A 12,993-nucleotide genomic window follows, 5' to 3' on the forward strand; every position below is an offset into this window, starting at 1 on the left:
GCTGCCAACATGTTGATGTTGCTAAAGACAAGCTTTAATATTATGGGCAGGGATAAAAGTATTCCCAGAACAAAAAGGGCTAGCTAGCATGATCAAGCTATATATGCCATTCTTGAAGCTTGACCAAAATAGAAATACTGACCTCAGGCCATGGGTAATTTTATCAGCAGCAATGGACTCTTTCTGAGTCAGAATGTCTTAAGCTTGTCTGTGCATCTGAACTTTTTAGAGTTCCACATGATTTGTTGGCATGAGATGCATTTTTTGTAGATATTTATTTTTGTGTTTACATTAGAGAATTTGGCATTCACTATAGAAATAAATTACAAAGTAATAAATGGCTAAAAAGAGAAATTATTAGTTCTTAGATGACAAGGTACTTACATATTTTCTTTCAAGCATTTTCCTATGTGTTTTTTTTTTTTTTTAATGCACTGGCTTGATACTGCTGTTATCATATTTAATATCTCATTTTCAAAAACCTTTTAACTTTATATATTACAAGTTCAGTTTGTAAAGCACACTGTGGCAATAAGACTGCTTAGTGACTTTTCTTCATATCTCTGTGTATGTACTGAGGGTGTTCTTTGGTAGAGTTAATTCTTTACTGTGATTACAATACCTCTGTTTCAACCACATCATAGAGTCCTATTTGAATGTCAGAAGTATAATATTAACTTCTTGCTCTCTAAATTTCTTATTTCATGGTCCTTACCCTGCCCTTGCTTTACCTTACCTCAATGCATATGAAGATGTCTGTATCTTGCCAGGTAGAGGATAGAGTTTTATTGCATGAAATTGAGAAAGGAAAACAGAAAGATGTTGCTAGTGTTTTATAGCCATCATCCCACCTGCCATCTCAGCTGTTGTTGTGTTTCTTTTTAACTTGCTAGTTTGTGGTTCCACAGGTTGTGTATGATTCATGGATATTCACGTGCCTGCATGTGTGCACACACACACATACATACACATACACACACACAAACACACAGAGAGAAAGGGTTAGAGAGAAAGATAGACAAAAAGAGAGAGAGAGAGAGAGAGAGAGAGAGGGAAGGAGGAAGAGGAGGAGGAGGAGGAAAGGGGCTGCTATTAGACCCATTCTTTTGTGCTTTAGAAGAGAAGAAAACAAAGGTAAAAAGCAAAAAAGATAACCATCTAGTAACTGTAGACAAGAACTTGGGCAATACAGAAAATTAACACTCATGAGCCAATCTTTCCAAAGTAGCTCTGTATCCTCTGTTTTTAAAATGCTTTTTGAAGAGTTTATTAGTTTCCTATTTTTATGTGTCTAGGTGTTTTGCTTACAAGTCTTGACAATGCATCACATGCATGCAGAGGGCACAGAGGCCAGAAGACGGTGTTGGACCCTCAGAATTGCAGATGTGTGTAACGTGTGTGGATGCAGATGAGTGCTCTTAACACAGCGCCATCTTTCCAGCCTCTATCTATGCATCCTATTTCAGCCTTTTAATGTATTTTTGTAATGTTCTCATCTAAAATTTTACAGCTTTGTTATTGTATTTAATACAATAACACTTGCTAACTTTAAAAAAAGGATGGTGGGACAAGGTCAGTATTCTGCGTGACTTGTTCTTCAGTATGGCACAAATGCAGTACACAAGTAACTATGCTTTTACATCTGGGATTTTCCATCCCTTCTTGGGCTTCTAAGATTTGGTGTTGTCATTGCCGTGTTGCTGGTTAGTGTCCATGAGCAATGATAGCCACCCAGGAGCACAGGGGAAACAGCTGACACTCTATTGTGCCATGTTGCCAAACTACAATGTTCAGCAACCATTTTCAACTTTGGATGCTTTAAATTGTCATGAGTTGATCAGGGTGCAACTCTACTGTAATTTGAAGACTGTCTATAAAGCAACATTCTAGTATACTTAGTGGTCACTCTGAAATGCCACAATCAAACCATGTTTTGTCCTTTCTTCCTCTATTTCCTATGTATCATTAATCTTTGTCATATATATATATATATATATATATATATATATATATATATATATATAATGCTGTGTATATAACATATGTGTATATATGTCTGTATATATAGCAATATATTCTCAGTAATATATATGTGTGTATATATATATATATATATATATATATATATATATATAAATTTTCCTTGACCTTGTGACTTAGCTGCTGGTTTGAACATAAGCACAACATCATTGTTGGGCAAGATGGAGCTGTGATTGTCTTCTGTATTGCTATAGTGAATGTGTCAGGTAATTCTGCCCATCTTCTTGCAGGGCATTATGGGAAGGATGCTTACCGAAGTGGAGGACCAGATCTCCATAACTTCATCTCATCTGGATTTGTCACTTTAGGAAGAGGACACACGAAGGGTACAGTGGAAACCATTTTTTACTAAAATACAGAGGTTGCCTAGGGAACACCAATCTGAAATATGAAGATGGTATAGAGTCCTGAGTCTTACCCAGGATCTGGAATAAGTGGGGTGGTTCCATGGCAGCATGCCCTGGGCACAGAGATGACCAGGTGGTCACATTTATGACTTTAGAGGGCAAAAGACCTCCAAGACACATCCATCCTTCTCTGTACATGATGGGGACACAAATGATGGTGGCTCCCTGTGGGAAGGGACCACAGGCAGCATGGTGGGAAATGCTACCAATGGATGCAGCATTTGTAAAGTGTGTGTTTGCCTCTGGGCTGTTATTCCCTTCCCTTTCAAAAGTCCTGTCTTATACCCAATGTCAATATTCTGTACTGTGAGTTTCTAAGCCAGTGTGTATGTGGATAGCTCCAGCTTCCTTGGTGTGTCTTTGTAAAATTTTGTGATGTGGGCACAAAGGTAGAGGTTATTCAGACCTTCAAGCCGCAAGATGAAAGCTAAGCTAGTGTTTCTACCAAGCTGCTTTACGACCTAGCTGACAGCTTGCAGAGCATCTGCGCAGGGGTATGGAATCCTCCCCAATTCTGTCTTTTGTTTAAATAGTTCTACTAGTGTTGTGAGCATTCTGTCACTGGATCCCTGACTCCTTTGATTACCTTCCCAACACCTGTGTGCTGTTATAGACCAAATGTGAATCCTGTTGTTGGGATGTTCCATTTCTGTCTTCCTCTGAAATATTTGTCTGTTTCAAGTGTGAGTGAACATGGACTTCACATTTTCTTACCTTCTGTGCTTCTACTTTTTAAATTCCCTGTGATGTGTGTTTATCCTATAGAGAAAACGATAACTGTATCTGTGTATGTATTTTCTGTTGTCTATTTGTGTCTAAATAAAGTTTATTGAGGATACAGGTGGCATTTGTGGCTATTAAGAATTGCAGCTGTTGCAGAATGGGGGATGGGCTACACAGTTGAACACAACCAAACTACCCATGACACTTGTACCAACTCAAACCTGGATTTACCAGCCCCTACATCTCCACTTAGTGGTAATTACCAATTGCCATGAAACAGAGGCTTTAAAACTCAAAATTTTAGAGCAAAACAAACACTCATTATCTCCCATGGTTTCTGTGGGTTGGGGATTTGGGAGCTACTGAATTGGGAGGATCTCTTGTGAATTTTCAGTTACCATGTTAGGCAGGGCAGGATCATCTAAGGTGTTGACTTGTGTTGGCAGATATAATTTCACGATGTCATACTTCCATGGTACTATATTGACAGGAGGCCTCCATCCCTCCTCTGCGATCTACTTGAGTGATTTCATGATGTGTTGGCTGGATATCCTTGGAATGGCTGATTCACAAAAGAAAATGACACAAACCACAGTGTCTTTTGGTCATACACAGCATGATTTTCACAATATCTTGTACATGTGAGTTCTTTTCAGGACAGGAGATGAATATCCAGAGACAATTTTCTGGAAGGTCAGGACATTGGGAACCATTTGAAAGGCTGGCTTTTTATTACATATACCTCATGGAGAGAAGTTACAAATCTGCTTTTCAAACAGAATCCAACAACTTACTAAGACTTCCCAACTGTGTGGGTTCCCACTCTTATCCCAATCCCTTAAAGGCGGTTCAAGCCATAACAGCAAGCAGTGAACTCTTTGTATTGAACAGGAAGTAAATAGGAGGCAAAATACAAGTTATCCTGTGTTGTTCAATTTGCCCTGGGGAAGCAAACGCAGGTCTTGATAGCATGTAAGAAAATGACATTGGAGGAGGGTGCAGAGATGACTTGGGACAGAGGGAATTATTCCTGCCAGGGATGAGTACTGAGGTCAGGTGAACAGAGACCCGCACCCCAGGAAGGGAAAGGCTTGAAATAGAAGCTTTCTTGTATATTAGAAATAGGAAGGAAGTGCTTATGGTCATATGAAGGAGAAGAGCTACAAGGCTGTAGGAGATGTTGGGATTGTTCCAAGGTTACCTGGGAGATGGAGACATGATGAGACTACCAGAGCTTCTGCACAGTAAAGATCTTTCTAGACCCCATGAAGGGTTTCTGAATCAATAATTTCCTCTAAGTGATAGTTGCTAGAGAAGAGACTGGATGTGATCAACCTTGATGTCCAGTAAGACACATCATGTGGTCTGAGGCAAGAAACACAAGAAGGAAGCAAGTGCTAAGGACTATGCTGAGGTTTTCAAGCTGGAAAACCCACAGGCCTTATGTTAAGTTAAGAATCTCAGCAACAAAAGAAGTTGCAATGTGTCTCTCCAGCAGTTTAAGCCCCAGATATGAGCAAGAGCTGTGGTAGGGCTATGGATATTCTAGAGATTGCACAAATAACATCCAATTTATCTCTGACTCCCTGAAAAGGGAATGAAGCCAGGATTTGGCTTTAAAATTAATAAAATGCATAGATTTTAGCCAATAGTGATTCTGGGCAAGTAGCCTAACAATAATAAGAGTATAGGAGAATACATGGTCAATGAGATGAGAAGGGGATATTATATTACAAGAGGGACATTTGGGAAGGCAGCATGGTGGGAACCACTGCCCATAGACCCAGCATTTGCTTTATTTGTTCTTGGGGGGAAGAAAACAGAAGTACGAGGTTTTCTATCTGTATCTATTTTTAGCTTTGGGTAATGACCAAGGCCAAGGGACTACCAGTGCAATTCAAAGGCTGGAGGAAGAAGAGATGTTAAGGCTGCTTTCAGAGACCCATTTCCATGCTTCAGTACTACATTAACTGAAAACATGTCCACTAAGTACTCTCTTCTATGTCTGAGCTCAGTGCTGTCTCCCTGTAGTCCTTCACCAGGCTCATCCACTAGTTTGACCCACATCATTCTGGGGCCATGCTGACATCTCCCACGTATACATTGGTTAAATGCTATAGTAATTCTCTTTTCTGTAAGGATTGAAATCAGGTATTTTCTCCTAGAAATAAGAGGTGTGTATACATGGGCCTCTGTGGAACCGTAGGATGCCATGCACACATTGGAACCTAAGCATGAACTCTCAGGTCATCAATAGATTGTAGCAAGAGACTCATGAGTCATTTGACTGAAAGAATCTAGCTTACATACTTTCACAGTCTCAGGAGCCAGGGGAGTGAGTGGGTTGAACTGAACTAAGGTATTTGAAGGCTGGACTCCAGATAAAGCACAGAACTCAGAAGGCGTCCTAGTCTCCATGGCAACAGCAGGATGAACAGCAAGAAAGAGAGACGGTTCAACCAGCTTGCCTGAAAATGGCCTGTGTGAAGCTGGTACTACATAGCACCATTCTGTAATGTGGTATTCTATGAGGGAGGAGTATATAGTCCCAAGGATAGAGAGCAGGGGGAGAACTCTTGGGTTCATAACCAAAGGCATCATGACTCTATGCTGCCACCACTTGCTGTCTGATCTGTATACATAGGACAACTTTCATGTATGGTCCATGTGACTGAATACCAAGAACCAGCCATTGGCTGGGAGTATTTAGAGTTTTTCAAGGGTATTTCACATGATCCTAGATAACACACAGGGTGTTCTCTAAATCCAATGATTAGGAAAGCACATGCCAATCACACGGTGCTGTTTTATTATAATTGAGTCAATCTCACATGATATGTAGTTGTTAAAACTGATGTATTACAGTCAAAGTTGCACCCGAACTAATGGAGAATGCTGCCTTCATGCAGTATATCTATCTCTTGATATACCTGTTTTTCAGAAAAAAAGATATCAGAGAAACAAACCCCACCATAGTACCTTTGAGAGTCTTAGTTGGATTCTTCTGTTTGCAATCTCATGCATTTTACTCAACAGTGGCTATTCTACAAAGCTCTTCATGTGATATAAGCCTGTTAACAAGAACACCCCCTACCCTGCAGGAAACTAAAAGGATGCTGCCACTCATCTGGCCAGAACTCTGTCTATATCTAGAGCAGTGCCAGCAGCAATTCAAACATGGGAGGTTATGTGAAGATCATGGTTTCCTACATACATTTCCTGATGCACTCAAAAATCTATTTGTGACTTAATACAACCCTGTTAATCTTTGTAGCACCTACTTGAGGAAACAGGTTACTTTGCATTGAAGAAGTCAGATTACAAGCTGACCAAGGAAATAGAGATCATCCCTCCTTGGCTCAAGTCATTCTGAGAGCTGATTAGGTTGAAATGACGCACTGCCTGATATCTTGGCATGACATCTGAGCTGAACTCTGTCACTCACTGTCTTGATTAATGATGTCCTTGAAACTTAATCTACATTAAGTCCTGATGTAGCATTCTGAGTCCTGGACACACATGTCCCTGGGTTATGCTTATTTGTAGACCTGCCATCATTGGCACATGTGGCTATCTTGGCCAGGTTTGTAAAATATTCTGTCAGAAATAAGGGGTAGTGAACAGAACAGCCTAAGCATCAGGATGTACTGCAAAGGATCCCTGCTTTAGGAAATGTCAATTCTTCCCTCTAAATATGGATACCTGTTTTAAAAGCAGAAAAACTTAGATACTACTAGATATCCTATGGTCTCCGGTAGTGGGATAGAGAAGGCTGTGGCAACTTTGGAGTGATGTGTTCACTCCTTATTCTACAATATCTATCATTCTGTTTCCTCCAAGACAGGAGGAGAGGCTTGCACAAAGCCTGTTATACCTTGCAGTACAGTGCTGTCTTCAATGTCTCTTTGGGAGAGATGAGAGCATCGCGTTCTTCAGATTTGTTTTTCTGGAGGCTCTCTCTCCCACGGGCTGTTAGTCTCCTGTTTTGTGATTCCTTGCTCATACTGTGTTTATGCTCTCTTTCCCTCAGTCTTGACTTCAAGGACAGGTTTGTGGCTACTAGTCTGTGTAGTACTGACCATGGTGCTGACTGGTCATCTAAGTGGGGAATCTCTTCTGCCATGAGCCAGTCTTGGCATTTGCCTTCCTAGTCCTCTGCCATGTACTAACAGCCAAGCAATGAGACTATATCCAAGTCACTGGGGTCTGTGGCCAGGAAAGGATTTCCTTTCTACAAATAGTTGTCTGAATTTCATGGGTGGCCTAGAAGTGGGACATCTGTTCCCAGAGCCCCACTCTATAAACCATAGTCATGTTATCCTGGAGCTTGTCCTCTACAACTGATAATAGCACAGAGAAATAAATAAGCTCCAGGCCTTTCCGCCTAGAGCTATGGACTCCAGGCTCTGTCATATTTCCCTCTAAATTCTGATATAAACTTCCCTCATTAGATGATCAATAATTTTTAAAAAAAAAAATGGCAATAAGAAGAGTGTCACTAGAAGAACACATGCTTAAACCTGTCTCTACTCCACCTGTGTGGCCTGGACTTCTATTGACATCTATTGGTAAGATAACATCACAACGCCACCCACTGATATGGGTGATATGGGCTGATATGAAAACTGAAGGAGAAACACATGCACCAGCATACTAAGGATTCAAGTAAGGCCAGCCCTTCCTATAATCCCCCTTCAGGGTGCTGTAGAGTAACACAAGGGTACCCAATAGGCCATAGGGCATCCCTGGAGCTAGTGAGGAGGGCAGGCTCTCAGGCTCCAGCACAAACTACCAGGGAAACATCACTTTAAGAAGATTGCAGATCATTCTCATACACGTGAAGATTTAAGGAACATGGACACAAAGCAATTTCCCTTTTAAAACTCCTGAGTAAATTCTCCGGAGGGATCTGAAGGTCACATCCATTTCTGAGATTTGTCTATCATACCAAGTGCATCAGAAGCCAGATTCCCTAGCTGGGAAGGAAGACAATTGTAAAATGAGGAGTACTTGGACTGGGATGGGGAATACAGAGCTATTTCTAAGTATTACAACACCTTATCTTAGACAGAAAATGAAAAATGCAACTGAAGCATGGGCAGCTGCCTATTTTGTTTACATTCTTCTGTTAGTTGAATAAGATGAGCAAAAAACACTATCAGCATTTGAGCAATTGGATAATATAATTTCTAGCAAGTAAGGAGAAAGTTCTGTGGGGTGATGAGGGAGGGTGATGGGTGGACGTAGACATAAGGAACTGTTGGATGGGACTAGGAAATTCTCCTGTACCGTTCTATGGCTAAGTGACTCTGGGTAACAGTATTGTGCTGCCATCTTTAATGAACTAAAGGAAGGGAATTTGAATATTTAATGGTACAAATATGATAACCACACTGTGCACACTGTGGCCATTGTACCTTGTGTGTGTGTGTGTGTGTGATATATATATATATATATATATATATATATATATATATATATATATGTTTTATGTATCAATTAAGAACTTAATTAATTTAAAATATTTTAGATACCACTTCTTTCCAGTCAATCCTCTTTCTACTCTTAAATAAAATTATGAAGAAACATAATCACTCAATTAAAGGGGACTCTATTGTCAGATGACTCCTCCCTGTGCAGGTATGAACATAGCAGTGACACGCAACTCCTTTGGTCTCTGCTCCTTCCTAGAGAGTGCCCTCTTTTGCATGACTCTATCCTGAAGCAGCCTGGGCAGCAGATTTCTAGAAGGAGCTGAGTAAGCTCATGGACCAGTGGTCCATAGAGACTAGCTACAGCCTCTGTTAAAAATGTTTCATCATGCCAGGCTTCAGTTTCCTCTAACTAATTATTCATGAGACCCTTGTCCTTTGATATTCAGGAATCATTTTGATTGGGCAACTACTGAACATAAAGATGCTGCATCAAATGAAATAGGGAGCTTTACCTCAGAGGCGACTTGAGAGACAGAACACAGAGTACTCAGAGTGACCTGTTTGCCAGCTCTGAAAAGTAGCGATGAGAAGCCCTTTTCCTTGCAAGCACAGTGACAGATAAGGGTAGTGCCCCCAGGGTTAACAGCAGAAGTTCATACTTCAGCCCTTAAGATCCTTCTGCCAACTGTTCTTAAACGTGCAGCCTGGCCTCACAGGGCCCTGAGCTTATGAAGTATTCAGCCCTGGTTTGGATGAATGTTAGCGCTTGTGTTCTCCATTGCTTCCCAGTGAATCATTTGTTCTCTTGCCCTGGGGGAGTAATTCTGGGGAAGCATAATGCTTTTCTGGTTTTTCACTAAGAGCAATTGAACGCAGATGCCTGGAATCCATTCAATGTTAACGTTCAGGGCCACAGCACAGGAGCCAGCTATGCACAGACTGGGGGAGGAGGGCAGATCCTACAGAGGCTTATATGCCTGCTAATGAAGAGAAGGATCCCAGTGTGAGCAAAGAACATGAAGCCAAACATGTGAGCCACTGGGCCAGAAATAAGTGGAGCTTTAGACTGTCCGGTTCTAAGGAGAAAGGCCTAAGTGGCTAGAGCTGAGGGTCTTTGGTAGATTAGGACCAGAAGATGGCAACTGGTCAAAGGGGCAGACTCTGCTGTTCACTTGGTGAGTTAACTACCCCTGGGGAGGCTGCAGTCTTTACTCCTTGGCCCAGATTCTGTTGTTTGCCTCATCCTCAGGAGACCTCATTTAAGAGATCACATTTGTCAGGGGGCTGGGAAAGCCAAAGGCTGTAACTACTCAATGCTTCTTTGGCTCTCTGGTGTCCCCATCTCATTATCAACTTGATCATTCAAGCAAAGCCCTAGATACTGCTCATGATCCTTGTCACCTTTGTCTCCTTGATGGCCAGCGTGCAGTCTGTCCCCATTCTGTTCCCTTCTCTTGTGCCTACACACATTGTCCCTGCTTAGCCATTATTACAGTCTAAACTTCTCTTGCTTCCTGTCCAGATAACTTGCAGAATCTCTTCAAACATTCTTTAAAGCACTCTCCCATATTCTATGTTGTTCTATGCGACCAGAATAATCTCACTGTACCCCAATTTAATGTGACTTCACCTACCTCACCCACTTAGCCAGAAGCTCACATCTGTTGTGAATGTTGATTTTGTAGATTCTCAAAGGCTCTTTATTGGAAACCTGGAATAGCATTCATCCATCATAAAAGTACTGACTGAGTTAAAAATCCCTTAAATATCAATATAAACACTCTCCTACTGTCTACCCACGTTCATTGGTTGGCATGACCCAAAACCTCAAGGCCCTGAACTGTCTAGCTTGTTGTCCAAGGTTCCTTATTGGTATAACCACTCAGGCAAACACTGACTTCCTTTATGGGCATCCTTCCCTGGAGATATAATAGTCTTACTGGACTGGCAGATCTCTACTCAGAACTCTACTTGAATTTTTTTTCTTAATAATTTTGTCCTAATTCATTCTACACTGCTAGGTAATTTATCAATGATAAAATTTATTTTGCTCACATTCTTGAGGGGAGGATGTGTGAAATTGAGAGAGACCATCGGCAAGTCAATTCTTGCACTAAAGACATCACCATCACAATGACAACATTAATCCTCTCTTGAGGATAGAACCATAATGTGGGGACGAATCTCGCGGGCGGGGGGGGGGGGGAAGGGAGGGAGTCCGGCGACAGAGTCTCAGGGCGGTCCGGCACCAGGGCTTCCTTCCTGCGCCGCCAGCGGAGGATCCCACATTCACGCAGCTGTCGGTGGGCTGGCCAGTGGCTGCATCAGCAAGGTTCCAGGGTTCCAAAAGCTGGGAATCAGGCGGAGAGACCATGGACACGTGGAGTCCAGTTTTCCAAAGCTTTTATTGTTCATGGCATGGTGAATGGATGCAGGTGTTGTGCGCTTCCCCCTGCCAAAGGCCAGGGGAGACCAGTCTTATAGGGAAGGGAGAAAGGGGAGGGAATAACTTAATTAGCTACGCCCCTGGCCTTTTGATAATTCATTAATATTTAAATCTCTGGAGGTAGAGACTTGTTAATCACGCCCTCTACCTGTCCTACCTGACTGAAAGTAACAGGTTAAATGGAGTTACCTCGTCCAAGGCCCAACACTATAATATCTGCATGTGTAAATTTAATTCGCAATATTTCTATCCTCAATGGCTATAATAATCCACCTTGTTTGGAGTCAGAGAGATGGTTCAGTGGTTAAAAATATTTGCTGCTCTTCTGCTAGAAGTGAGTGTGATTCCCAGAATGCATATGGTGGCGTATAACCAGCCCTAACTCCAGTTCCACGGGCTCTAACACCCACTTCTGGCCTCTGTGGGAACCAGACATGCACACTGTGTACATACAATACATGCATGTAGACAAACACTCATATATATTTAAAAAATAACAAAAACAAGAACCCCCCCAAAAAAAAACCCACCCTGCCATTGTTTATATTGTCAGTAGCAGGTTTTTTATGTTGCTATTTAGAAATATTTCCAACATAAATGAAAATAATAAATTAATTCTTCATTTGATCACACTTGCTTCATCATCTCTGTCTCCTTATGTGCAAGTGTACTCATGCAAACACATACAAGAAGCATTACATATGTTTTTCTAAGCATATGCAAAATTTTTCTGCATTATCAAAAATAAATTGCAAGTATAATGGCCACTTAGTCCCAAACACTCAAGTGAGTATCCCATAAAATTAACTCTTCTTTTCATAACCACACTGTAATTATCAGAATAAAAAAAAAATTGGCAGTGATAGGAAGCCTGGACCTAGCTAGTTTTTATAAAAATGTGTAACTATAGGCAATGCTTATCCTGAACCAAGCTCACAAGTTATTAGGTTTATTTCAAAATATCTGACTGTGTTTGTTGCTATTTGTAAATTGGGTTTATGCACTATTTATGCTCTGTAACCGATTACATTTCTGTGGATGAAGATTATTGATTCTGTTCATTGTACATTCTGTCTCTCTGGTGATTTCTTTTATTGTGAGAGCTACTTTTATCATCGACATTCTCAGTAGTGTATCATATCCTATGCATACCTAGGCAATTTCTTTACTTTATATCTAACTAGTATCACTTGTCTGCTGGCATATGCTTCATGACACCAACAGAGTGTCCGGTGATAGCAGAACAGAGGGGCACTCTTGCTCTTTGTCTAGTAGGAATGCCCCTTGACTATTCCTAAATCACTCTCCTTAGGAACAAGATAGATAGGTAGAAAAGTGCATTGCTGTCGAGGACAGGCAGATAGGTAAGCAAATATGCAGTTGTGGAGAGACTCATTAGTTTTCATTAAAGAAGTGTTCCTTCACTCCTATTTTATGGGATTTGTAAAAATATTTATCCAAGGTGAGCATTGAATTCTTTTTCTTTAAAGATTTATTTCTCTATTTTATGTTTATGAGTGCACTGTCACGGTCTTCAGACACACCATAAGAGGGCGTTGGATCCCATTACAAATGGTTGTGAACCACCATGTGGTTGCTGGGTATTGAATTCAGGATGTCTGGAAGAGCAGTCAGTGTTATTAACCACTGAGCCATCTCTCTAGCCCTAAGCATTGAATTCCTTTGAAAGCTTTATATTTTTGGAGATAACCATACTTTCTTTCTTAGTTCTATTAACAGTTTATAGATAGCATATGACTATATAATTTTATATACATTCACACACACACACACACACACACACACACACACACACACACACTCTGTGCCATTATTTTTCCTCTATAGTTTGCTTAGTTGTCTGTTGGTTGGGTAAATTTTATCTTGCAACATATTGTTTAAGAAGGGCCTATGGGGACAGAATTTCCTACATTCTTGTATC

General features: G+C 40.9%; 1 protein-coding gene across 2 annotated transcripts in view; it reads left to right on the forward strand.

The window, feature by feature from the left end:
• The window catches only part of Shisa6 (shisa family member 6), a 304,751-nt gene that overhangs the window by 135,244 nt on the left and 156,514 nt on the right, over nucleotides 1–12,993 (forward strand). The window contains exon 3 of one of the 2 annotated variants that reach the window (XM_034507372.2): nucleotides 2,271–2,366. The exons of the other annotated variant lie outside the window; for it this stretch is intronic. Coding sequence (XP_034363263.1) covers nucleotides 2,271–2,366 — 96 coding nt within the window. The remainder of the gene's footprint in view (nucleotides 1–2,270; nucleotides 2,367–12,993) is intronic. 2 annotated transcript variants of the gene reach the window in all.

The sequence above is a fragment of the Arvicanthis niloticus genome, chromosome 6 (genome assembly GCF_011762505.2).
Source record: "Arvicanthis niloticus isolate mArvNil1 chromosome 6, mArvNil1.pat.X, whole genome shotgun sequence".
Classification (NCBI taxonomy): domain Eukaryota; kingdom Metazoa; phylum Chordata; class Mammalia; order Rodentia; family Muridae; genus Arvicanthis; species Arvicanthis niloticus.